The sequence below is a fragment of the Pelodiscus sinensis genome, chromosome 14, assembly GCF_052426305.1.
Source record: "Pelodiscus sinensis isolate ZL-2025 chromosome 14, ASM5242630v1, whole genome shotgun sequence".
Classification (NCBI taxonomy): Eukaryota; Metazoa; Chordata; order Testudines; family Trionychidae; genus Pelodiscus; species Pelodiscus sinensis.
In genome coordinates this window covers 15,949,541-15,974,552 of record NC_143065.1, presented here as the reverse complement: position 1 = coordinate 15,974,552, position 25,012 = coordinate 15,949,541, and the positions used below count along the sequence as shown (strand labels likewise).

Genomic DNA, 25,012 nt, shown 5'->3' with positions numbered 1-25,012 from the left:
CGGAGGAGCCAGCGGGACGGAGGAGGGACTCGGGACCCACGCAGCCCTTGCCCGGGGCAGCGAGACCCCCCGGCCGGGGGCACCGAGGACCGGAGCCGCCAGCGGGCGGCTGCACGCCCGGCGAACCGACGGCCGAGCCCGACGGAGGACCAGGCCCCGTCGCAGAGCCGTTAGCGGGATTGAGAGCCGGGGGCCAGCCCGCAGTCCCAGGCTGAGCGAAAGCCCGGGCGGGGCAGCCAACGACCCAGGGCCCGAGCAAGGGGCACCAGACTCGGGGTGCCGAGACTGCGGGGGGGATAGAGGCGAAAGGGCCGGGGGCCCGATCTCGCCACATCCAGCAACATCCATGGTTGTATATGTTGCCAGACCAGAAAGTCCCAAACCAGAGAGCTTCAACCTGTACCTGTATCTCATGCAATGTATGGATTTTCCTAATAGAACGTGATTTTTTAAAAATATATTTGGATGATACAAAAATAGGGTGGAAATCTGAAAAAAAGTGAACAATACTTCTTATAAATGCTGGGAATTCTTATTGTAAAGTCTGGGAATTTGAATAAAAATTGGTTTAAATTGAAAATAAAGGGGAAGCCTGCCTCAGACTAATTTTGAGGCTTCCTTGTAGTGTAGATATGCTATTTTGAAATAAGCTATTATGGAGTATTTCTTCTGGACTAGCTTATTTTGAAATAAGTGTGCAGTGTAGATGTACCCTAAGTGTTAAGAAAGTTTGCATGTAGCGTCTTGGACATTATCACACTGTGGTGGAATTGATGCATTTTCTAGTTGAAATGTGTAAGCTTAGAAGGAAAGTTCCTAGATTATTCTAATATGTTAGTACTATAAATAGTGTAAGTTGAATTGCTCATATAAGCAAGCTGTAGCAACAAAACTAGTTTTGTCATTTATTCCTCAATAAACTCTATCAAGAGTTATCAATCTCTTAAATAAGGTTTCTATTCTATAATAAATGCCTTCAAAACATACGTATAAGTGAGACTAAAGCTGACACACACATTGGCAAAAGCAGTACTTTGCATTGGACATTTTTGGCTTTTGTTAGTTCTTTCATTTTGAGTATGTTTTTATCCCAGTAATAATCAAGGCCATTGTAAAGGTGGGTGAGATGGAAAAACAATGAAAATATAGAGTTATTAGTTTGATAGAAAATCAGCAGACCAAATGATTGGATTTAAATAAAAATAAACAACATTCTATAGTCAAATACTTGGACTAATTTTTTGTTTTTGTCTTCAGAATTCCAGCATTACAGCTAGGGAGATGAGACTAAGGTCAGTAATTAACCTAGATTTTAGCTGTGCTTTGGCAGCAATTAAAGTAGGATGGAGTGAGCCAAGCACAGCTGTCATTGACCGAAAGGGGCTGGGTGGCCTATCTGCAGGAACCTCAGGGAGTGCAGTACTTCCATTGAGCAGTCATTGTTTTCCATTTGGTTTTACTTAAAGGGACCTAAAAATCAAAAAGGAGTCTCATAAAAAATGGAGATTAGGTCAAATTACAAAGAATGAATATAAGCAAATAACACACATATGCAAAGGCAAAGCACAAAACAAGCTCAATCTAGCTAGAGATGTAGAGGGTAACAAGGAGATATTCTATAAATATATTAGAAGCAAGAGGAGGACCAAAGACAGGGTAGGCCCATTGTTCAGTGAGAAGGGATATACAGTAACAGGAAACTTGCAAATGGCAGAGGTGTTTAATGACTTCTTTGTTTTGGTCTTCACCAAGATGTTTGATGATGATGGAATGCATAACATAGTGAATGCTAGTGGAAATGTGTTATGTTTAGAAGTTAAAATAAAAAAAAAGAACAAGTTAAAAATTATTCTGAAAAGTTAGATATCTGCAAGTCACCAGGGCCTGATGAAATGCATCCTAGAATACTCGAGGAGCTGATAGAGGAGGCATCTGAGCCTTTAGCTATCATCTTTGAAAAATCATGGAAGTCTGGAGAGATTCCAGAAGACTGGAAAAGGGCAAGTAAAGTGCCCATCTATAAAAAGGGAAAGAAAAACAACTCAGGAAACTGCAGACGGGTCAGTTTCTGTGCCAGGAAAGATAATGGCACAGGTAATTAAGGAATTCATCTAAAAACATCTGGAAGATAATAAGATGATAGGTAATAGCCACCATGGATTTGTAAATAATAAATCATGCCAAACTAATCTGATAGCTTTCTTTGATATGATAAGTCTTGTGCTTAAGGGAGAAGTGTTGCACATGGTATACCTTGACTTTAGTAAGGCTTTTGATACAGTCTTGCATGATCTTATCAATAACCTAGGCAAATACAACTTAGGCTATGTCTACACTACAAACAAAAGTCGGAAAAAGATATGCAAATTGCAAACTACAATTTGCGTACTTTTTCCGCTTTTCTTCCAAAAGTGGCTTTTCTGACATTTGGCCCGTCTATACGGGCAGAGGCAGGATAAAAAGTAATAGGCTTTGGGATTGGTCTTGCCTTGGGCAGGGGGCTGGACTTGATGACCTCCTGAGGTCTCTTCCAGCTCTATGATTCTATGATTCAGCACAGGAGACTTAGGTTAGATTTGGGCAGGGAGGGGAAATCTAAATATAAGGATTGCTCAGCACTAGAATATGCTTGCAAGGGATGCTGGAGAATCCTCACTGGGGGGAGGGTTTAAGAAGATGTTTCACAAACACGTAAGAACAGCCATGCTAGCTCAGACCAAATGTCCATCCAGCCCCTGTATCCTGTTTACTGATAGTGGCCAATGTCAAGTGTTCCAGAGGGAGTGAATAGAACAGGCAATTATCAAGTGATGTATCATCCCCTGTTGCTCTTTCCCTGCTTCTGTTAAACAGAGGCTAGTGCTGGGATTCTCTCAACAATATTTTGTTGACTGCTCAGACAATTTTTCCTAAAATATTTAATTCGTTTTAGGAAAAAATAAATAGATATTCATACACACATGTCCAAATCTTAGTGATTTATTTATGCAGGTTTTTTTTTTACAAATGCAATAATAAAAATAACATATTTGTCTCCATTCTTTACAGGACCTAAACAGAAAAGAAACACAAATAAGGTGCTTTGCATGTTCTTGTATTTTTTTTAAATTATTGGCTCATTTGCCTTTTTGGTTGCATTTTTTTAGACTTTCTAGCTATTAAGTTTGCTGCTGTGAAAAGACATTTATATGTTTGTTAATATCACTTTTCAGAGCAACACACCCATTACCTAGCTGTGAGACTGTGAAAAAGTGGTATTAAGTGGAAATATACAAATTTCACCCCAGACTTACTCAGCCCTGGTAAGCTGGGGGATAAGTAAAGCCTTGAATGGGAAAGTGGGCAGGGGGACAGCAGGGGCAATGTGGGGGGTGGCAAGTCCAGGGATGGAGCCAGGACACAGAGCTTGCTGCTGCGCAGCCAAATTCTAAGACCCTGTGATCAGAACCCGAGCAGGAGCCCGCTGCCAGGCCAGAAGCCTGAGCCCACCACTGCTAGGAAGGTGGGGAACTCATACCAGGTTTCTGCTTCTCTAGTATTTGTGGCTCAAGAGAAGGGGAGGGCACAACCCCTCCTGGCAGCCCCAGAGGAGGGGCCACTGTTTTACCTGTTCCCCCACAATCACCACTCAGGAGGCTTTGGCCACAAGAAAAGCCCCTGACGGCCCTAGGGCTGGTCTAGGTTTACTTGTTCCTGTCTCAGCACAGAGGACTGGACTTGATGATGTCTCAAAGTCCCTTCCAGCTCTACATGCGTGATACAGGCAGTCCCCGAGTTACGTGGATCCGACTTATGTCAGATCCGCAGTTACGAACGGGGATTTTCTCGCCCCGGAGGACTGGAGCGGCGGGACGCCTGGTCCCACCGCCTGCCTCCTCCGGGGCGAGAAAAGCTGCTCCCCGTCTCCCTGGTCTGCTGGGGAAGCCAGCAGACCAGGGAGACGGGGAGCAAAGCGGCGGAGGACCCAGGCCGGACCGGGGCGCTGATCTGGAAGCGCCGCGGACCGGCCCGGGTCCTCCGCCGCTTTGCTCCACGTCTCCCTGGTGTGCTGGGGGGGGACGCAGCTAGTGCCCCCCCCCCAGCAGACCAGGAAGACGTGGAGCAAAGCCCGGGGCCTGTGGTAGAGCAGGTGGGGCGCTGCCGGTTGGTCCCGCAGCACCACTCCTTGGCGCTACTGGACCAACCCAGCAGCACCCCCGCTGCTCTGCCCCAGGAGTCCTGATTCAGCCTCTGCTGATCAGTTTCAGCAGCGGCTGAATCAGGACGCCTGGGGCAGAGCAGCGGGGGTGCTGCTGGGTTGGTCCAGTAGCGCCGAGGAGCGGCCGTGCTACTGGACCAACCCAGCAGCACCCGAGCTGCTCTGCCCCAGGCGTCCCCAAGTCAGCCGCTGCTGAAACTGACCAGCGGCTGACTACAGGAAGCCCGAGGCAGAGTTGCTCTGCTCCGGGCTTCCTGGAATCAGCTGCTGATCAGTTTCAGCAGCAGCTGACTTGGGGACGCCTGGGGTTCTTAAGTTGAATCTGTATGTAAGTCAGAACTGGCGTCCAGATTCAGCCGCTGTTGAAACTGATCAGTTTCAGCAGCGGCTGAATCTGGATGCCAGTTCCGACCTACATACAGATTCAACTTAAGAACAAACCTACAGTCCCTATCTTTTACGTAACCCGGGGACTGCCTGTATATTAATTTCTCTGGTTAGGCATGGTTTATCCATATCAGGCAAATTCTAACCCAAATTGCACCCTATAGTTGATATTGCATTATGCAGTCACCCTGGCCTCAATTTTCAAAGGTTAACTAGTAATTTGGCTTGACTCCATTTTGTTTACACAACTAGAGGCACCTTAAGCAGTCTGATTTTCAGCAAGTGTTGAGCACAGGACTCTGAAAAATGAAGTAATAGAACACTAGAACTGGAAGGGACCTCAAGAAATCATCAAGTCCATTCCCCTGCCCTCATAGCAGGACCAACCACGGTCTATATCATCCCTGATAGATGTCTATCTAACCTGCTTTTAAATATCTCCAGTGATAGAGATTCCACAACCTCCCGAGGCAACGTATACCAGTGTTTAACCACCCTGACAGTTAGGAAGTTTTTCCTAATGTCCAACCTAAACCTTCCTTGCTGCAGTTTAAGCTCATTGCTTCTTGTCCTATCATCGGTGGACATATCTTCTTTATAAAAGCCAGTACTACACTTGAAGACTGTTACAGGGTTTCCCCTCAGTCTTCTTTTCTCAAGACTACAGTTTTGTTAGCCTTTTCTCATGTCAGGTTTTCTAAACCTGTTATTTTTGTTACTCTTATGAGGACTGTCTCCAGGTCATTCACATCTTTCCTAAATTTTGGCACCCACTATTGAAGTCACTTTTCCAACTGGGATTTCACAGTGTTAGTTAGGATGGGACAATTATTGTCCAGGTTCTGCATATTACACTCCTGATAAAAGAGTATTGCTATTAATACATGTCCCAGAAATCTCTCTGATAGGTAAGATTTTATCCACATTAGCAAAATTCCACCATTATTTATACTTGTATAACACCACTCAAGAGGGGAATTTGGATCCTTGTTTTCAAAGAGTCTGTCCATCCTTTTTACGAATGGAAAAAAGAAAATTAATGGGGAAACATCTCTCATATTTTATGATAGAATGGAAATACTTGATTGGTTCTGTCTTAAACCCATCTCTAATTTTTGACTAAAAGATCTTAACTTCTTTCATTTTCCTTTTGGGGTACAACTGTGGGCAAAACATTTTCAATAAATTAACTATTTAGCTGTATTCATAGAATCAAACTACTTCATTTCTTTATATTTCAATTGAAGGAGGTATGGTATGGATGGTTCATTAAATCAAAAAGTATAGCAGTTAAACATCATCTTTATAAGTGGACATTTAATAATATGCCACCTGTGATTGAGGAGGGTTGGAGCCTTACTGTGAAAATGATTAAGAGATTCTTTAATGATGGATTGCTGGAAAGTACAGAGATGAGAACATAAAGCTTTCACATTTTACATAGTACCTTTTACTAAAATAACAGAATCGGCAAATTCACATGTCTTATAGTAGTTATTAATAGTCACCATAAAGCAGCTAATAAAACATAATTACAGTATTGGATGTAATTTCTGTGCACTGAGTATAGATAGTTTAAGTAGTCTACTCCATAACTGGTAAGTCAAGAAAGGTTTGGGATTGAAATAAATACATTCTATACAATTTTCACAGTTTTCTGGAAAAGAAGGTATAGGGCTATTACTGTTCTTCGGGGTTTTTTTAAATGCAGACTAAATTCTGCTTTATGTTGCAGCCACTGAACAGTAAATCAATCATTAGTTAATACACTCTGCATATAGAAAAGAAACAATACCTTTTTTTTACATATATCAACAAAATTCTACAATGTTACATCCCCGTGGAAGTTAATAAGAAATAGATGTATAACTGAGGGCTGAAACTTGTCCACATTTGATATTACAACATTCCTGTCCTCATCTGCTGTAAGTCTCATTGGGTAAATGGAGGTACATTGATTTACATCAGATGTAGGTGAGCCCCACATGGTACTATATTCCAGAAATAGTAAGTAAAATGTTATATACTCTCCTTTAAATTTGAACTTATATTAACTCTTGCATAATAGTAGATACCAAAAAAGTTGTTGTTGTGTAACTTAGGGTATATCTACATTACCACCATAGTTCGAACTAGGATGGCTAATGTAGGCAACTGAAGTTGCAAATGAAGCCCGGGATTTGAATTTCCCGGGCTTCATTTGCATCTTGCCGGGCGCTGCCATTTTTAAATGTCCGCTAGTTCGGACTCCGTGCCCGCACCTACATGCGGCACGGACTAGGTAGTATGAGGTGTACCGATAGTTCGGAATAGGAAGCCTAATCCGAACTACCTAGTCCGTGCCGCGTGTAACTGCGGGCACGGAGTCCGAACAAGTGGACATTTAAAAATGGCGGCGTCCGGCAAGATGCAAATGAAGCCCGGGAAATTCAAATCCCGGGCTTCCTTTGCAACTTCGGTTGCCTACATTAACCACCCTAGTTCGAACTAGGGTGGTAGCGTAGACATACCCTTAATGATATAAAAAGTGGTGGAATATGAGCAAACTACTTTCAATATAATACAAACAGAATGAAAGAAAATCCTTTCCAAACTACTTCTCCAACAGAAGAATTCAGACCTGGAATATTATAAATACCGTATTTTCCAGCATATAAGATGACTTTTTATACTAAAAAACATCCCCCAAAAATCGGGGGTCGTCTTATACGCCGGGTATAAACATATTATAGCTTCGGCTACATACAGAACGTCCCTGTGCTGATACTGTATGTACCGCGCTGAGCCAATCACGGCAAGAGGTGTCATCTATTAATGCATACAAAGCCTGCTTGGATTGGCTGAGACAGAGAGGCGGGCTATTACAACCGTTGCCAATCCGAGCAGGCTTTGTATGCATTAATAGAATACACCGCTTGCCGGGATTGGCTCAGCGCGGTACATACAGAACGTCCCTGTGCTGATACTGTATGTAGCCGAAGCTACAGTACTGTATTAGGGCACATCCAGCGGGCTGGTGTTATTAAATGGTGTTGCCTCGGAAGGGGGGGTAGTCTTATACGGCGAGTATAGGCCAAAACCTATGTTTTAACTGGAAAATTAAGGGGTTGTCTTATATGCCCAGTCGCCTTATATGCCAGAAAATACGGTATATATGGTACCCAGGGCTGGATTAACTCTTCTGGGAGCCCAGGGCTATTAGATTTTATGGAGCCCCCTAAGCTCTGGAGTGGGGCCAAAATGGGGGTTCAGAATGTGGGAGGTGGCTGTGGATTGAGGCAGGGGTTGAAGTGAAGGGGGTGAGGGCTCTGACAGGGGCTGCAGGCCCTGGGGTGGGGTATTGATGAGACTTTTGGGGTGCCAGAGGGAGCTGGGGCCAAGGGGTTTGGAGTTAAGGGGGCTCCCCTTTGCAGGCTCAGACCCCGAAGAGGGGAGGGGGCAGGTGACTGACTCTGTGTGTTGTCTAGTGTTTGTCCACAATTCCAATTAGCAGTGATTCCTAGCCACCGGGAGCTGTGGGACATGGCAGCATGTGTACGAACCTCACCTCACTCCTCCCCCCCCCCCACCAGGCAGGACCAGAACACCGGGTCTTTAGTGGCTGCAGCCCAGGTTCTCCTGCTAAGGATCTGTACTTTTGGGAGCCTGGAAATCTTTTTGTGGGGCTCCTCTTAGCCCAGGGTCCTGGGCTGTAGCCCATAAAACCCCTTTCTTCATCTGGCTCTCATGGTACCTATATGAATTAACATTGTTTTTTCTGAATAAAACTTGTTTGCCTGTCAGTCATCAAATCAGTCTGAGTGCTTCTAGCTTAGATATGCTTGGAATGAGATAATGATGATGTACGCTACAATTAAAAGCACTTATATGTGGAGTAGCAAAAAAAACCCCTCTTTGTGTTGTTGAAAATTAAACATGATTGCTTCCTAAGAATAACCAGAAAAATGAAGAGTCAGATTCTTCCTTCATTTGCATCTGTATCATCCCACAGATTTACATACTACTAACTGAAGGCAAAATTTGGCCTAAAGTGGGAGCAAAGCTATTTGCAGAAATAGCTTTGCTATTAGGGAAATTTAAATAGATAATCTATCTGAAATGCTCAGAAAGTGGTATGCAGCTCATAATCCCATGTCTGCTTGTCACTTTTTTAACCTTGTTATTGCAAGCACCTTCAGGGAAATCAACCAATACTCTACACTAGTGCCCTGAACCAACATACAGATTTACTTCTATCACAGCTCCATGTGTTCAATTGTTCGGTGTTTCTGAGGCTGGCAGTCACAGAAATGTTCCCTGAAGAATTCTAGAGTTAAAGGCTACGTCTACACTGGCATGATTTTCTGGAAATGCTTTTAATGGAGCATTTTCGGAAAAGCACATCTAGATTGGCAGGACGCTTTTCCGCAAAAGCACTTTTGTGGAAAAACATCCGTGGCCAATCTAGACGCACTTTTCTGCAAAAAAGCCCTGATCGCCATTTTTTGCGGAAAACAAATCTCTGCTGTGTACACTGGCCCTTTTGCGCAAAAGTTTTTCGGAAAAAGACTTTTGCCCGAACGGGAGTAGCACAGTATTTCCGCAAAAGCACTGACAATCTTACATGAGATCGTCAGTGCTTTTGCGGAAATTCAAGCGGCCAGTGTAGACATCTGGCAAGTTTTTTCCGCAAAAGCAGATGATTTTGCGGAAAAACTTGCCAGTCTAGACACAACCATAGTGTCTATGATATTTCAGTGGGAGAAGCTCCCTGGGCTGGAAAAGTTCCCTGGGCAGGAAAAGATAAAACCAGAAATTCATATCTAATCTTTTCTAACGAATCTTATCCAGTTGCATTCCTTTCCGTTTTCATATTTTCTGAAGTGTTGTTAGTTATACTCACATCTCTAGACAACAAAAAGTAAGCATCTAACTTCATCAAACTTCTATTCTAATGCAAAACCTCAGCAGCTACCTCAGCGGTGTTAATTTCCTAACTGCACAGAATGTGTGACAATCAAATGCGCTAACTTTCTGTTATAAAGGCATAAGAAGTCGCTTGTTATGTTTCATATTACAGTGCAAGTTTGATGAAGAGGTGGGTACTTATTTCTTTGGGTATCTGTTAGAAATGGAAGTTCTGGAGTGCGTGTTTGTGTAGGAAATGTGAAAGTAGAGAGGAATGCACAACATTCCTCCTTACTTTCTTATTTCCATTCTTTTAAGAATGGATGGTGTTTGTCCTGTCACAATCTTACATACCATTAAATCTATGATGATGGGATGGGGATCATGTTGGCATAATCTGAGTGCCTCATGGTCTTTCATGGATTTATCCACACAACATCCCTGTGAGATAGGGAAATATTTTCCCCATTTTATAGATGGGCAATTGATACACATAGAAGCTCATTGATTTGCCTAAAGTCACATAGGGTCTTGGCTAGTTCACTAGCTAATTCTAAGTGGAGCGCCTGTAAAAGTTGAAATGTTATGGATAAATTAGGCGTACACATCCTCTGAATACTGCTATCAGGAACAGGAAAATCTTCTGTTTAATTTTGTGGCAGAAATGTAGCAAGGGGCTTTTAGCAGCCACCTGCGGCACATCACTACTAAAATATATTTATCTGCTTATGCCTTATATGGCTTGAAAGAGTCAGTGAACTGTAGCTACCTCTTGGCAATAGGTCGGTATGACATTGTCACAAAATGATCAATTCGAAGCCAAGGAGCCCCACAGAATGTAGAGAACATTTTTATTGTCTTTGCCAATTGCAGTTGATTTTTAGGTGGGTCTAAATCATCCTCTAGCTTTATCTATGAACAAGTAAAGGCAATGTAGGCTAAAGGGACAAGACATTAATTCTGGCTCTTTCATTCTATTGAGATACAGTATAGGGAGCTTATTTTGAAATAACAAGTGGGATGCCCGTGCTACCAAGCCTGTTGTTTGAAATAACGGGATGATTATTTCAAAATAAGAACTCCTGTTTGTCATGAGGAATAATGCTCATTTCAAAATTGTTATTTCCAAATAGCATGAGTGTGGATGCTCTGCTGCTGCTATTTTGAAATAATTGGCCTCCAGAGGCCTCTCACAGATGAACTTCTGGCCCCTCTGGCCACACCCCTGACAAGTCCAGTGCTCCCCTTCGCCTGCAGACTTTAAAGTTGTAGGCAGAAGGGAAAGGGCTTGAGGCACCAGGACAGCCTGCTAGCCCTATGTCACACAGCACCCTTCTTTGGAGCCATGGCCGACCCCGGAGCTCCCTCTGTGCTCACCACGGCTGCCAGCACTCCCGCAGCACCCTCTGATGCCCCTGGCCGGGGGCAAAAGAGGGCATCTGCCAGGGTTGGTGAGGAGATCCTGGATCTCATCCATCTGGGATCTCTGTGGGGAAGAGACCAACATTCAGGATCCCTGCACCAAGAGGAAGAATGCTGATGTGTACAGCTGGATGGCCTCTGGCATGTTGGAGAATGGACACATGTGCACCCTTGATCAGGTCCATATGAAAATAAAAGAGCTCCAGCAGCCCTATACAAAGGCCAGGGAGCAAAGTTCTCACTCTGGGGTGGCACCCCACACCTGTCCCTTTTATGAGCAGCTGGATGCCGTCCTGGAAGGGGAGCTGGTCACCTCCCCCCTGTCATTGACTCCGGCCAGGACACACCAGGCATCATCCTCCACAAGGGTGTGGTTGCAGAGGCAGATGATGAAGGACGAGGAGCAGGCCAGCCAGGACACCAGGCTCACCAGCAAGGAGCTGATTGTCAGCCTGGAGCCAGTCCTCCTTTCCCAGGATGTCTCCCAGGGCTCAGACAATCCCGGTGCAGGCACTTCAGGTGAGTTCCATAACTTTCTCTATACAAACACTGGGGCAGGCGGCAGGCTGCAAGGAGCAGTGTGTTCCTTGCTTGGCCTTCTCAGCCTGGGGTTTGCACACCAGCCTGTGCATGTGGGTGCACATGGAGTGCCAGACTGGAGCACTCAGCCCCATGACGCTCTCCCACAAGAACCCCTCGCTCCTTCTCACAAGGTTCCTGGACAAGCATGCCTTACTCTAGACTCCATGGTGGGACACCTTTTCACGACTAAGGAGGCTGGGTCCATGGAAACACACAGTAATGCTGCACACAACACAGGCTCATGGCCGCACTCAGCAGCTTCTGCTGCTAATCAAATATAGTGATGCGGAGGAGACCAATTCCCTGCATGGGAACCTACCAGGGGGAGGAATAAGAGGGAGAACCCCAGTAGCACTCTCTCCAGCAAGCGGCCTCTGCCACTCACACACACCTCTCCCAACTGTGGGAGCCTATGATGTACACAGGCATGTCCACATCCCTGATGGTGCAGTTGAACAAAAAAGTTCCTCTGGAACAGCCTTGAGTTCCAGAATATGCAGATGTTGTGCGCCTTTCCTGACCACCCATTGTAAATATCTGTGAACTGTCCCTTGTGGTCTACCAGGGCCTGCAGCACCATTGAGAAGTACCCCACCCTGTTTATATATATTCTGAGGCATGGTAGTCACGGACCAGGATGGGGATGTTGGTGCCGTCTAAACCCTCCCCCACCCCACAATTGAGGAAGCCCATGGCAGTAAAGCCATCCACGATGATGTTGACGTTCCCCAGGGAAACAACCCTCTGCCGCAATATGGTTGATGGCCTTGACTACCTGCATGAGGATGGCTCCAACTGTGGATTTCCCTGCATTGAACTGGTTCCCCATGGAGCGGTAGCTGTCCGGAATGGCAAGCTTCCACAGGTTGACACACATCTGCTGGGGATGGCAGTTCTCATGTGAGTGTCCCATCACCTGAGGTAGGGGCGAGCCATTCGCAGAGCTCCAGGAAGGTGAACTTCTGCATGTGGAAGTTCTGGAGCCACTGCTGGTTATCTCATCGCTGCAGGACGATGCAGTCCCACCAGTCAGAACTGGTCTTCCTCTGCCAGAAGCGGTATTCCATGGTGTGCAGGGGTTTGAGGATCGTTTGCTGCATCAGGAGTGGCAGGACCTGGGTGAAGAGATCCCCTGGTCTGGGCAGGTCATCATGATGCTGAAGTAGCACATGGACAGTTTGAATGAACTGTGCCATGAAGTGCAGTACAAGGCCAATGAGCCTGGCACTGCTTTGCAGTAGTTCTGACTCCATGTTGTCAGTGCTGTGGTGTCCACAAGGGCAACCAGAGCACATGGTGTGAGTTTGGTGTCCCACGAGGGGCAGGCAGTGGAGAATGGTGTGTGTGAGGGCCCTCTTTATGCATGTATCTCAGCTAGCCTCAGCAAGCAGCCAGAAGAAGTGTCTACCCTTCTGGTACCCTCCCTGGACCAGGAGGGTAGACATTCTATAGTGGACACACTATTTTAAAATAATTCTGTGCTATTTTGAAATAATTTCCTAGTGTAAATCTACCTTGTGTGACCATAAAAAGGGAGGAAAATCTCACCATATTAAGTGGGAAATTCACTAACTAGAAAATTGTTAGGGTATCAAAAAAGTGTCATTAGGTATGAGTTATTTAACTTAACGGATAAAAAAAATGCTTCAATACTTAATTAGGAAGCGATGAGACAATGACATTAGAGAGAATAAACTGAATAACACAGGTTTTAGTAGGATAACATTCAAGTAAATACGTGACAGTGTATAGAATCAGAAATTGATGTGTTGTTGATGACCTGCAGCTGACTGAAACAGTCTGGTCTCATTATGATTTGCTGCTAGGGAACTCAGTGGTTGTTTTTATAAGGTATACCTTACAATGTTTTTTAAAAAAATCCTTTAATAAGATATGTGAAATTGATCCAGTACAAAGAGTCCTTTCTTGGTGAAGTCTGGAAGCAAGCTGTGTCATTAAAAGAAGGGAGAAATCTTTTGGTGGATCATCCTTGGAACTTTTAAACCACATGAAAAATTAGCATTTAACAGGATTGATGAGGAAAGCCATCAAACACTGAACAGACTTGATTCTCAAAATTGTTGAGTGAAATCGCCTTGTTAAAGTAATTGGGAGTTTTGCTATTGATATCAGCATGACCAGTATTTCACTCATTTACTTATATTAAAATAATGTGTGGAGTGCAAAGGAAAACTAGTATACTAGATAATTCAGAGTTAAGGCTCTGAGGTCCATTTTAACTTATGCTTAGCCATGTATGAAAGCATTATAATGGTTGGTCTTTCCAATATGTGGTCCAAGAGTGCTGGGCTAAGATTTTTCTAAGTGCTTAGTGATCATGGGTACTACCATTTCTGCGTGTTCAACTTGAGTGACTTTAAAGGTGCTTCTGGAAATCAGGCTTCTTTATGGCTTGTCAAGTTAGAGGTCCATAAACTGAGTCTCCCCAAAATCATGTCAGTTTTGACAATCTTGGTCTTGAAAGAATATTTATTTCTGAAACATGTATTCAGTGATTTTTCAAAAATTACCTTGTCAACAAAATACATTTATAATTTTTCATTACAGTTTTGTACTGTTTCTTAACAAAACATTTAGAGACACTGAAACAAAGAGTTAAACAAGTTTTTTTAACAGAAGAATTGTAAAAAGGATAACAAATTGTATAGGAAGAGCTGGTTGGATAGGTACCCAAGAAGTGTGATGGGTCATCAATAACTTCACTTCTTAAAATAAACGTAAAAGCTTACTGGTTTTATAAAATCTTTTAATGGCATTGAAGTACAGTTCAGGGGAGCATTCAGACTATTTTAATTGTTTGGCTTGTGCAATTGTAAATTGTTGCTTGGTTATGTGTTGTTCTACCATATATTCAAGCAAGAATAAAAATTGAGTAGATTATTATAAAATAGCACCATTAATTCCTCTTTGGATATTAATGAAGCTACAGTCTGGCTATATATAAGTTACATTAGAGCATATTTTCTGTAAGTAAAAAGGAATCAAGCTTGTGTTGGAGCTTCAGCATATCACTAACCATTGCATATACATTGCATATTCCAGAACAACTCACCAGCATGTGCTGAAAATGTTCCAAATGTCTGAATACCTCCCTGTTCCAACCACTTAACATCACAGTGTGCACATTTACTTTGTATAATTGGTAAAGAAAAACAGACAGGAACTTTTAGGACCAGATTGACACCAACCCGAATGTGTCTGTAGGAGAAGATTCTCATCCATCCTCTGTGCAGCTGCATTAGGACTACTTGAATTATAGCAGGGGCTTTGCAGACGGTGTTCTTTCCAGGGTGTAGTTGGGAGTGGGTGGAGCCATACTGTGATACTGTCTCTTCTGACCTCAACCTTATGCATCAGTCAGAAGATTGTGCTGAGTGGAGTGAGTTGTACCCTAAAAAGGTTGAAATAAATTACTTTCCTAGGAAACCAGTAGGACAGCTGGAAAGGAATTCTTCCACTGTATGAGGCACAGTGCCTCCTGCAGCTCCTCTGACAGTGGTGCAACTGCGTGCTGTCCATTTCTCATGAAATAGTGTGACAAACACTGCCTAGCCCTTAATTTTGTTTTGGAGTGCATGGACAGGTGAATTGCCAGACACTGTAGTTAGGGAGAAAATTATCCTTTTAGCCTTTATCAGAGAATTGCAGATGTGTTGACTTCATTTTTCTCTCACTGCACATCCTTTAATGTGCTTGAAATCTGAGACATGAACACTGGGCGAGTGCCCTTTTGAAAGCTGGCTGGGTTAATGCCCCACACAATGATGTTTGATACATTTCTCTGTATCTTCTTCAAGCATATTTTGTTGAAGGGGAAGGTTTTGGGAAGAGAGAGCTTCATTAAGTCACTAAACATTGCATATAACTCTCATATTCTGATAATTTTAATAGACTTTGTGTTATCATTCCAAAACAGTCCACCAGCAAGTACTGAAAATGTTCTGAATAGCTGAATACTTCCCTGTTCCAAACACTTGACATCACAAGAGTATCTGATACTGGGTTTCCCAAAGAAGGCCAATCTGAGAGATTGTAAAATGTTTAAAACAACAACTAACAGGGGAGGGGAGAAAACATTTTCTGTGTAAGCTTTGAACAGGAATAGTGCTGTCTACACTACAGAGTTATTTCAAAATAACAAGGTGAGCGCCCATACAGCAAGCCCATTATTTCAAAATAATGGCCTTGTTATTTTGAAATAATAACCCCTCATTCTACAAGTAAGAATACCTATTTCAAAATTTTTATTTCAAATAGAGTTAGTGTGGATGCTCAGCTGATGTTGTTTCAAAATAACTACTCCTCAGAGTCATTCAGAGTAATTTCTACCCAGTGCTTCCTGGGACTCTTAGTTGAGATAATGAGTCCATGTTAAGGGAGCCTGCTTCAGAATAATTTCGAGGCTTCCTTGTTGTGTGGACATGCTATTTCGAAATAGTTATTCCAGGAGTTATTAGTTTGAAATAACTTATTTTGATATAACCTAGTAGTGTAGACATAGCCATACATTTCCAGCTTTTAGTTTTGTTACTTAGGGATAGGGAATGAATAACTTAGCCAACGTCGCTGATTACAATTTCCTTCTCTTTATTACTCCCATAGACCCAACCTATCATAATTAGCCTAACAGGAATTTATCCGTTAAAAGATTGAATCATTATAGCCATGAGTTTGGTAGCCAAAGGGTTAGTCAGACTAACACGCTCTAGTGAACTGAGCTATTTAACCGATACTTTCTCAAGAGTCATGGCTTATCATACTATTATTCTTGTGTGTGTTTTAAGGCCTGCATTAACTAAAGTAATGTGCATGGTAAATCCCCCAAAGTGAGTCATTTTGTTCCTTGTGCTTTGTTTTCTATGTTATGTGTTATTTATTATACCTCTAGGTGCAGCGCGAAGTCCTTTCCTTTTCATATTAAAATTGTTTTTAAGAGAAGCTCTGAAAATGGTTTGCCTCACTGGGTGCAACTCTTCTTTCCCCTCAGAGAGCTGCTGTTAAAATACCGCAAAATGATGACAAATTTGAAATGTGTGATGGAATTTGAGCAAAATTTCACGATCCATTTCAGTTTCTAAACATTTTGATAAGAGGTTGTGCACAGCTGTGATGGAAAACATTGTAAATGTATTTTGCAGAGAAACTGTTTTTCAGAATTCATCACTCATCTTCAAAAGCGTTGGTCTTTGTGAGAGACAAAAAAACCCCAAAACAAACAGAAGAATCTTCCCTCCCACCTCAAATGAAGCTGTTTGTGAGATTGCAGTGTGCAATGCAAATCTTCTGAAACTGGAAAACTGCCAGTCTTCTTGTTGATGAAAGTCAGTCAAACCAATTTTTACTAAAGTTTGTTAAATAATTCTCTGGGACGTGAATATTATATATGAAGTTTGCAGTGAAGTTTTACAGCTGAATTAGAATGCCCTGCAAATTGGTGTGTGTGTGTGTGTTATGATTAAAACACTATTGAGATGTTAAATATAGTGATTCAAATGAGCAACATTATGTTCAAATGTCCTCTTTCACGTTCTGAATTTTTAAAATAACAAATTACACAATAGAAGGGCAGCATTTTGTACAACAAGATTTCAAGTAGCTTCTCTACTCCCTGCACCTTGTGCAGCCATTTACACTGAGGAAAGTGCATGAAAAATGTTTCCATATCAAATTCACATACTGGTAGTGTGCTGCATGCACTTTTGCATGGTTGTTAAAGATGTGACATAGTATAATTGGAATTTGCCCACTTATGTTAAAACAGCCTTGAGAAAAGTGCAATGGGATCTTTAATGATCACAAGTTATCTGAATCTTAGTTTTGCATCTCACCTAAAAGATGGATAACACCAGAGAATAGAAAAATGCTTAATCTTTTTTATTATGATATTGTGAAAGATGTGGACATAATTTCTTCTTCATTATTTAATTTCTACTGGAAGCTAGTTCTGTTATGCTACTGAGACTGACAAACTCTCTAATAACTCTTATAGGCACTGGAATGATGCATCACCCAAATGTTTGTACGGCCATAGAGTAATAGCTGTTAATGTTGATCAATTATTGCTGTGAATATCTACAGAAAAAGCAATATCTTTACTTAGCCATAAGCTATGTCTTTTGGCAAATATAATAGCCCTAATGATGGTTTTACTCTCATAAGACTTAACTTTAGCATGCAGCAAGCACTACTATTGAACAATAGATGAGACAACCCCCCCCAAAAAAACTCATAAATACATGTTTGCCTGTTAGGGGGAGTCTTGGATAAAAGGCAGGATTCACTGAATGAGCGAGACAGAATAAAAAGAGCATTTTAAATTACACCTGGTTGTGGGCACAGATCCCATTGACTTTTATGGGGGAGTAGGTAAAATGCTCCCATATCAAATTCACACACTAATAGGGTATGTCTACACTAGCCCCCTAGTTCGAACTAGGGAGGCTAATGTAGGCATTCGAAGTTGCAAATTAAGCCCAGTATTTAAATATCCCGCGCTTGATTTGCATCTTCCCGGCTGGTAGCCATTTTTGAAATTTACAGGTCCAGACTAACTGCCCGCGTCTACATGCGGCAGGGACCCGGTATTCCGAATTAAAGCCCCTAAATCCAACTACCTGTTAAACCCTTGCAGGATGAATAACAGGTAGTTTGATTTAGGGCTTTAATTTGAAATACCGGGTCCCTGCCACGTGTAGACGTGGGCAGTTAGTCCGGACTTGTAAATTTCAAAAATGGTGATCGACCAGGAAGATGCAAATCAAGAGTGGGATATTTAAATCCTGGGCTTGATTTGCAACTTCGAATGCCTACATTAACCTCCCTAGTTTGAACTAGGGGCCTAGTGTAGACATACCCATAGTATTCTGCATACACTTTTGGACAACTGTTACAGACTTGACAAGAGTAATTGCAATTTGTCTGCCCACCTATGTTAAAACCCATAGCCTTGAGAAAAGTGCTATGGGTCCATTACATTTAGATACATGCATCTAGAGGGAGAATGGAGTCATGCAGAATACTAATCATGAGGCATTTTTACCTGAATTTCATTTGCCTTTATGCTGTGCATTCAGTTGTTGGGATCCCATGCGATGAAGTAACACTTTCAGACATTTATTGAAGTTCCTCTTTAAATGTCTCCATTTGCTATTAAAATGTCATCTTCTCTGGCAGCTATAGCTGATTTTACATGCTGTATGACTATTACTGCACTGCACGCTGCTACAGTTAAAGGTCTTCCAGTCCTTCCATTCATTCAAAAGTTCAAGAAATGGATTACAGACTAAATTGCCTGTGTACATTTTCAATTTAAGAAGACTCTTGTGGGTAAAAATGTGAATATAGTTGTTTTTGGACATTTATTATTTGGTGATGAATAAAACATAGATTACTTTTGCTTAAAAACTGTAGAGGGTTAGATGTATCAGGTGATTTGACGGTGCTTCCACACTGTACAGGTGACTAGGATATTTTGTGGAATTTCCAGAGTTAATTTCCATGTTCTTTGTTTGATAGAGCATTAGGGTGGGGTAAAACATAGAGGCTATGTCTACACTGGCCCCTCTTCCGGAAGGGGCATGTAAATTTCACGAGTCGTCGTAGGGAAATCCGCGGGGGATTTAAATATCCCCCGCGGCATTTAAATAAAAATGTCCGCCGCTTTTTTCCGGCTTTTAAAAAAGCCGGAAAAGAGCGTCTAGACTGGCCCCGGTCCTCCGGAAAAAGTGCCCTTTTCCGGAGGCTCTTATTCTTACTTCGAAGTAAGAATAAGAGCCTCCGGAAAAGGGCACTTTTTCCGGAGGACCGGGGCCAGTCTAGACGCTCTTTTCCGGCTTTTTTAAAAGCCGGAAAAAAGCGGCGGACATTTTTATTTAAATGCCGCGGGGGATATTTAAATCCCCCGCGGATTTCCCTACGACGACTCGTGAAATTTACATGCCCCTTCCGGAAGAGGGGCCAGTGTAGACGTAGCCATATAGAGTAGGCTTCAGTTGATTTAAGACAAAAAAAGGCTGGTATTTTACATTCAGTTTAGAAAATGAATTCTAGGTCATTGGAGTGTAGAGTATCCTATTACCGTGATAGAATCCCATTGAGGCAGAAACACCCTAAGAAAGTTCTGATTGAAGGCTGAGTAATTGCTGATAGGTCTCGGATATTGGGGTTACAAATATTTATCCATGTCTCAGAATTGAGAAGATTATTTTTTGGTTAACCCCAAAGTTATGGTGTTAGTTCTGCCAGCCTTACTTGCATTGACTAATAACTAGGGCCGGATGGAGGCATGGGCGAGCCAGGCAGCTGCCCAGGGCGCCAACCGATGAGGGCCCTGCACGACCCAGCGTATGCGCCAGCAGCACTCACCAGGCCAGGCTAGGCAGAGCATGCACCGTGCGCCCCGGGGGCAGGACCCGGGCTGCTTGACAGCGGCCTTGGCTGGCGCACGCATGCGCCGTGCTCCCCGGGGGCGGGCCCGTGCATCCTGGGAGGGGTGGGCTCGCGCCCCACGGGCAGGCCCGTGCATGCGTCGTGCACCCGGGGGTGGTACTGCACGCCCAGGCCCAGGGCGCCAAAAGGGCTCGGGCTGGCCCTGCTAATAACTTGACCTATTATGGAGATTCAGGGGGTAGCTGAGTTAGTCTGTTAAAGAAAGAAAACAGCAAGCAAATAGTCTGGTAGCACTTTATAGACTAACAAAACATGTAGATGGTATCATGAGCTTTCGTGGGCACAGCCCACTTAACTCTGGTCATCTGAAGAAGTGGGCTGTGCCCACGAGAGCTCATGATACCATGTACATGTTTTGTTAGTCTATAAAGTGCTACCAGACCATTGGCTTGCTGGTTTTTTTTAGCCTATTATGTTGTGTCCAACAGGTAAATTAGGGGCTTCGCAGAACTGCTACTCCCAATCTCTCACAGGAGAGTGGCCAGACAGGAAGTGGTTCTACCCCGTAATATATGAGGCAACTTTTCAGTGCCAGTGTTCTCAGGACCTTCAGTAATAGGACTGGTGGAATGTATTTGTGCCTGGAAAGGGAGGTTGGGTGGGATGGGGTTGGATTTAGTTAGAACTCTGAGACAAATTGAGATTTTCTGAGTCGCGGCCTGGTTTCCAGGATGCTCTTGGGGCACTGTAGCACTGCCCTTCCCCATACGTAGGGTTTTTGGTAAAACCATGATATGGTGAAATCAATGGGACTTTATACAGTAAGAAATATTTATCTTGCTACTACTATGACATATTTAAAATACTGTTAAAGTTCTTCAGTTCAGTGTAATGTCAACCTGAGGAAATATTTATATTGTTGATGCCTTTGAATGGTGGCAGATTCAGTTTGAAAAGATGCAATATGTCAGTTGCTGAGACGAGTTTGTAAATTCTGGGGGGAAGAGAAAATGTGGTTTAAGTCACCTTTTGGCTTCCCATATTTTTGTCCCTATCAAGGCCTTACCCAACCGAAGTTAGAGCAGCCTGCTGGATGCAGTCTTTCATCCTGGGCTCCTCATCCACTCAGTGTGGGGCTCTCAGACACTTTGGCTTTGTCTACACTATGGCTATTGCCGGAAGAGGCAATGCAAATGAAGCGCTGATTAGCATATTGTCATGCTTCATTTGCATAATCTATTCCGAGCCAGTTTTGCGCCAGGGTTTTTTGCACATAAACAAGCAGTGTGATGTTTCCTTTTTGCGCAAAAACTCCTTCCTAACTGTCAGGTTGGTTAAATATTGGAATAAATTGCCTAGGGAAGTTGTGGACTCTCCATCACTGGAGATATTTAAGAGCAGTTGGATAGACTTCAGGGATGATCTAGAGATGGTGTCTGGTCCTGCCATGAGGGCGGGGGACTGGACTTGATGACCTCTCAAGGTCCCTTTCAGTTCTAGTTTTCTATGATTCTATGATACTGCTCAGCATATTAAGGATAGCAGAAATAGGTCTTCTTCACCTTGCATAGCTATCTATTTGGGATTATTCAGGTTTTTTGTTCATATTGTTTCTATAGTTTGTACATGCTGTTGTAGCGCCATCTCTGGTGTTAGGCTAACTAACACCAGCTGATGAGCTACTTGTAAGCAAAGTTACAACTGGCAATATCTAGTGCAATTATGTCTGCTTTTGCAACATGTTGTATTAAAGAAAAAGGCCCAAAAACAAAACAAGAAGAAACACTCTGCCTTCAGGAGATGCCAGTCAAAGTGGGCTGTGGTAGCATAAAAACAATTTTAAAAGAAACTCTCCAAAACTGAGCTTTAATGGGGTACACATAGTTATAACCGGTTTCACGTAGCCTAACAGTGCATATTACTCAGGATCAGTTTTAATGAAAGTTACACTAACATGATTTCACTAACACTTTTTAAATAATATTACTGCAATACTTTCCTGGAACAAATGTCGAGTTGTTTTTTTATTTTTATTTTTTCTCTTCTCCCCAGGATGAAAAGAATCAAGTTTTAACTACCAACATTTGGTTACAAATGGTGAGTTGTGAAATATAAAATCTCTCTTCAAATGCAGCTTTAAATGTATTTTTCATGTTCAGCAAATTTAAAATGCACATTGCCAGTTTCTAATCTTTGTTTTGAGACATATGAGGCAGCTTTGAGTTGATACACTCTATAGAAGAGAGGATTCTGGGTTTAAGGTTTCAGACTACCTGGAGAACGACTTCACATTGTCTGATAGATACTTATGGAATTGTATGAGTTGTACCATGTCTGAAACTCAGCACACTATAGTTGTTTTAATCACTCTAAACACCAGATAATTAATTGTAAGATACTTTCATCCTAAGGGGTCCAAGGTAGTGATGCATCCTTTGGAACAAACATGGTATATTTTTACATCATATTTGATAGTAAAAGAGAACATGAAATGTAATGTCACACTATTTACATACATATTTTGCCAGTCTTGTTGATATAGCCAATATTCTGAAACAGTCTAGATGTTCCTTCTAATGGAGTTACTTATTCCTCTGATTCTCCTGAGGATATCCATCTTTCCATGTTTGCTACATTTGCTGCCTGCCTTCTGAAGAAACTGTAAGTGATATCTAAAATACACACTGCAGTGTCAAAAGTAACTAAAAAAGGAGGCCTAATTTGGGTTAAATGTCCATAATTTTGAGACTTAGTTGCATGCAAAATATGGGTAATAGCATGCACTGTCTCCAGTTGCCTAATATTCAGTTATGGGCACATTCATGCATTTTCTTAATGCTTCTCTTGGTTTGAGCATGTATAGTAGGGTGCACTATAATTTCTCATAATTTAGCCCTGTCTTTAACTATGCTGCAAAGACGGAGCAATTGTTGATGCAGAATTTTTAACCCCTGCAGTTACCACTGAATGCCAAATTCTTTACTGGTGTAAATTGGTGGATGTTAAATGATCATAGTGAAGCTATGCTGATTTACGCCTTTGGAGAGTCTAGTTCTTTACATTCTGGGGACAGATGGCAAATGGATTTCACTTACATTTTGACAGTTAGAATGTATAGTAGAATTTTAAATGGTAGCACTTTGTGAGTTGTTTTTTTTAAATGTTCATAGATACCTATGCCTGTTTACTTTGATTTGACTTGTAATATTTTCCCACAAGCTTGGCATTAATGTAAGCGATGAACTGACTCATTCCAAGTAAAGCCTACTGCAGCAGCTCAATGCAACACAATCTGATATTGAAAGAAAAATATAAACCTGATGTTTACACATAAAAAGTCTTGCTCATATATCCTGGGATTTTGCCTTCCTGTTTTTTGCCATGGAGATACTCAGGAGTAACTCTGAATTTATGCTAGACTTTCACTGGCTCCAGAACTGCTCCCTGTCTTCTGATGTACCAAGCATATCTCATACCTTTGAGAATCTAGCTTCAAATTTAAAAAGTTCAAATAATTTGGGTGTAAAAATGCCTTAGTGCATTTGCTTAAGGAGAATGTTCACAAAAGAACATGTTAGTTTGAAGATTTGACCCAGTTAGTCTACATAACAGGTTTCCAAACTTTCTTACTAGCGGGAACCACATTTTAATGCAGAATTATTTTCTTTTATGGACTATCCTGTGCCCATTTGCCATCATATTATGTCTAAATAGCAACTATAGAAATTGTTTACTTGGAAAGTAAAGATAGGAAAATGTTTAATGTCTAACCAACGATCATTTAATGCATTTTAGTAGCTGGTAATGAGGAGAGCTATCATCATGTAACCAGTCACTTTCTAGACCATCAACCTCTGCTTTGTGGACCATAGTTTGGGAATCTCTGATCAAAATGAAATACAGAACTGATACTACTTACTATTAGAACATCTTAAAAGTAATTCCCTGAAGCTACCAAATACACATTATTTTGAAAGGAATATTGCTGAAAACATGCAAACAATTTTTGTATATTAGTAGATGCATTTAAAAATCCAGATGCACAGAGATCCTCAACATTGCTACACACTGTAAGAAGGAGAGGCATCCCCCAAATCATATTTTTTTTTCATAAGGATCTAGAAGTTGACAAGTTAAAAATGTCAAAATAATTAAAAGATTTCAGCCAGAATGCAGTTATTATGAATCTGGCATAAGTAATTTAATTGTTTAATTAAAAAGAATTGTTAGTGGAATAAGCAGGGTGGAAGGAAAAAAACCAAGGCTACTCAGATATCCCGATTTAAGCCTACATCAAGCGACTGACATCTGTGGAATTAAAGGAGCAAACAACATACCGCTCAGGTCATTGTCAGGCTGTTGTAAACAAATTAGGCAAAGTATGAAAAGCACATCTTTAAGCAAACTCTATTGTGATGATTATGGAAGAGGCAAAAGTGTCCAGTATGTGGTCTCACAGGGACATCATGGAGCAACTCTAGTCACTTTCAAACTGTGCTACTCTAGTAACACAAATTTGTTAAGGAAAATGTTTAAAAAATTAAATAAAACTTGATTGTGAGTAATGGGAGTCTCATTAGAGCAATATAATGATGAGGATGGTAAACCCAAGTAGAATCTGAACAGCATAAATAATAGCAGAAGAACATAAGAACAGCCATACTGGATCAGACCAAAGGTCCATCTAGCTCAGTATCCTTTCTGCTGACAGTGGCCAATGCCAGATGCCCCAGAGAGAGTGAACACAATAGGCAAACATCACATGATCCCTCTTCTATTACCCATTTACAGGCAAACAAAGGATAAGGACAACATTCCTACTCACCCTGGTTATTGGCCATTGTTGGACCTAACCTTAATTAGGCAAAACAGAGGCAATACATATGCATGCAATGGATAGGGCATGATTACAGTATGATATATAATCATCATACATTTTACTAGCACTTTTTTGAACCCTGTTAAAGTCCTAGTTTTTAACCACATCCTCTGACAAGGAGTTCCACAGGTTGACTGTGCACTGCATGAAGAAAAATTTCCTTTTGTTTGTTTAAAACCTGGAGCAAGGCAACAAAGGGTAAGAAGCAACTAGTCAAGCGACTAGTTGGCTATCCAATAAGCTTTTGC

The 25,012-nt window shown here is 42.0% G+C and overlaps 1 protein-coding gene across 2 annotated transcripts in view; it reads left to right on the top strand.

Moving 5' to 3' along the window:
* CHRNA7 (cholinergic receptor nicotinic alpha 7 subunit) overlaps positions 1–25,012 on the top strand; it is a 102,341-nt gene that overhangs the window by 34,052 nt on the left and 43,277 nt on the right. For both annotated transcript variants that reach the window (XM_014571449.4, XM_089781987.1), the window contains exon 3: positions 21,938–21,982. In XM_014571449.4, the coding sequence (XP_014426935.1) occupies positions 21,938–21,982 (45 nt within the window). The remainder of the gene's footprint in view (positions 1–21,937; positions 21,983–25,012) is intronic.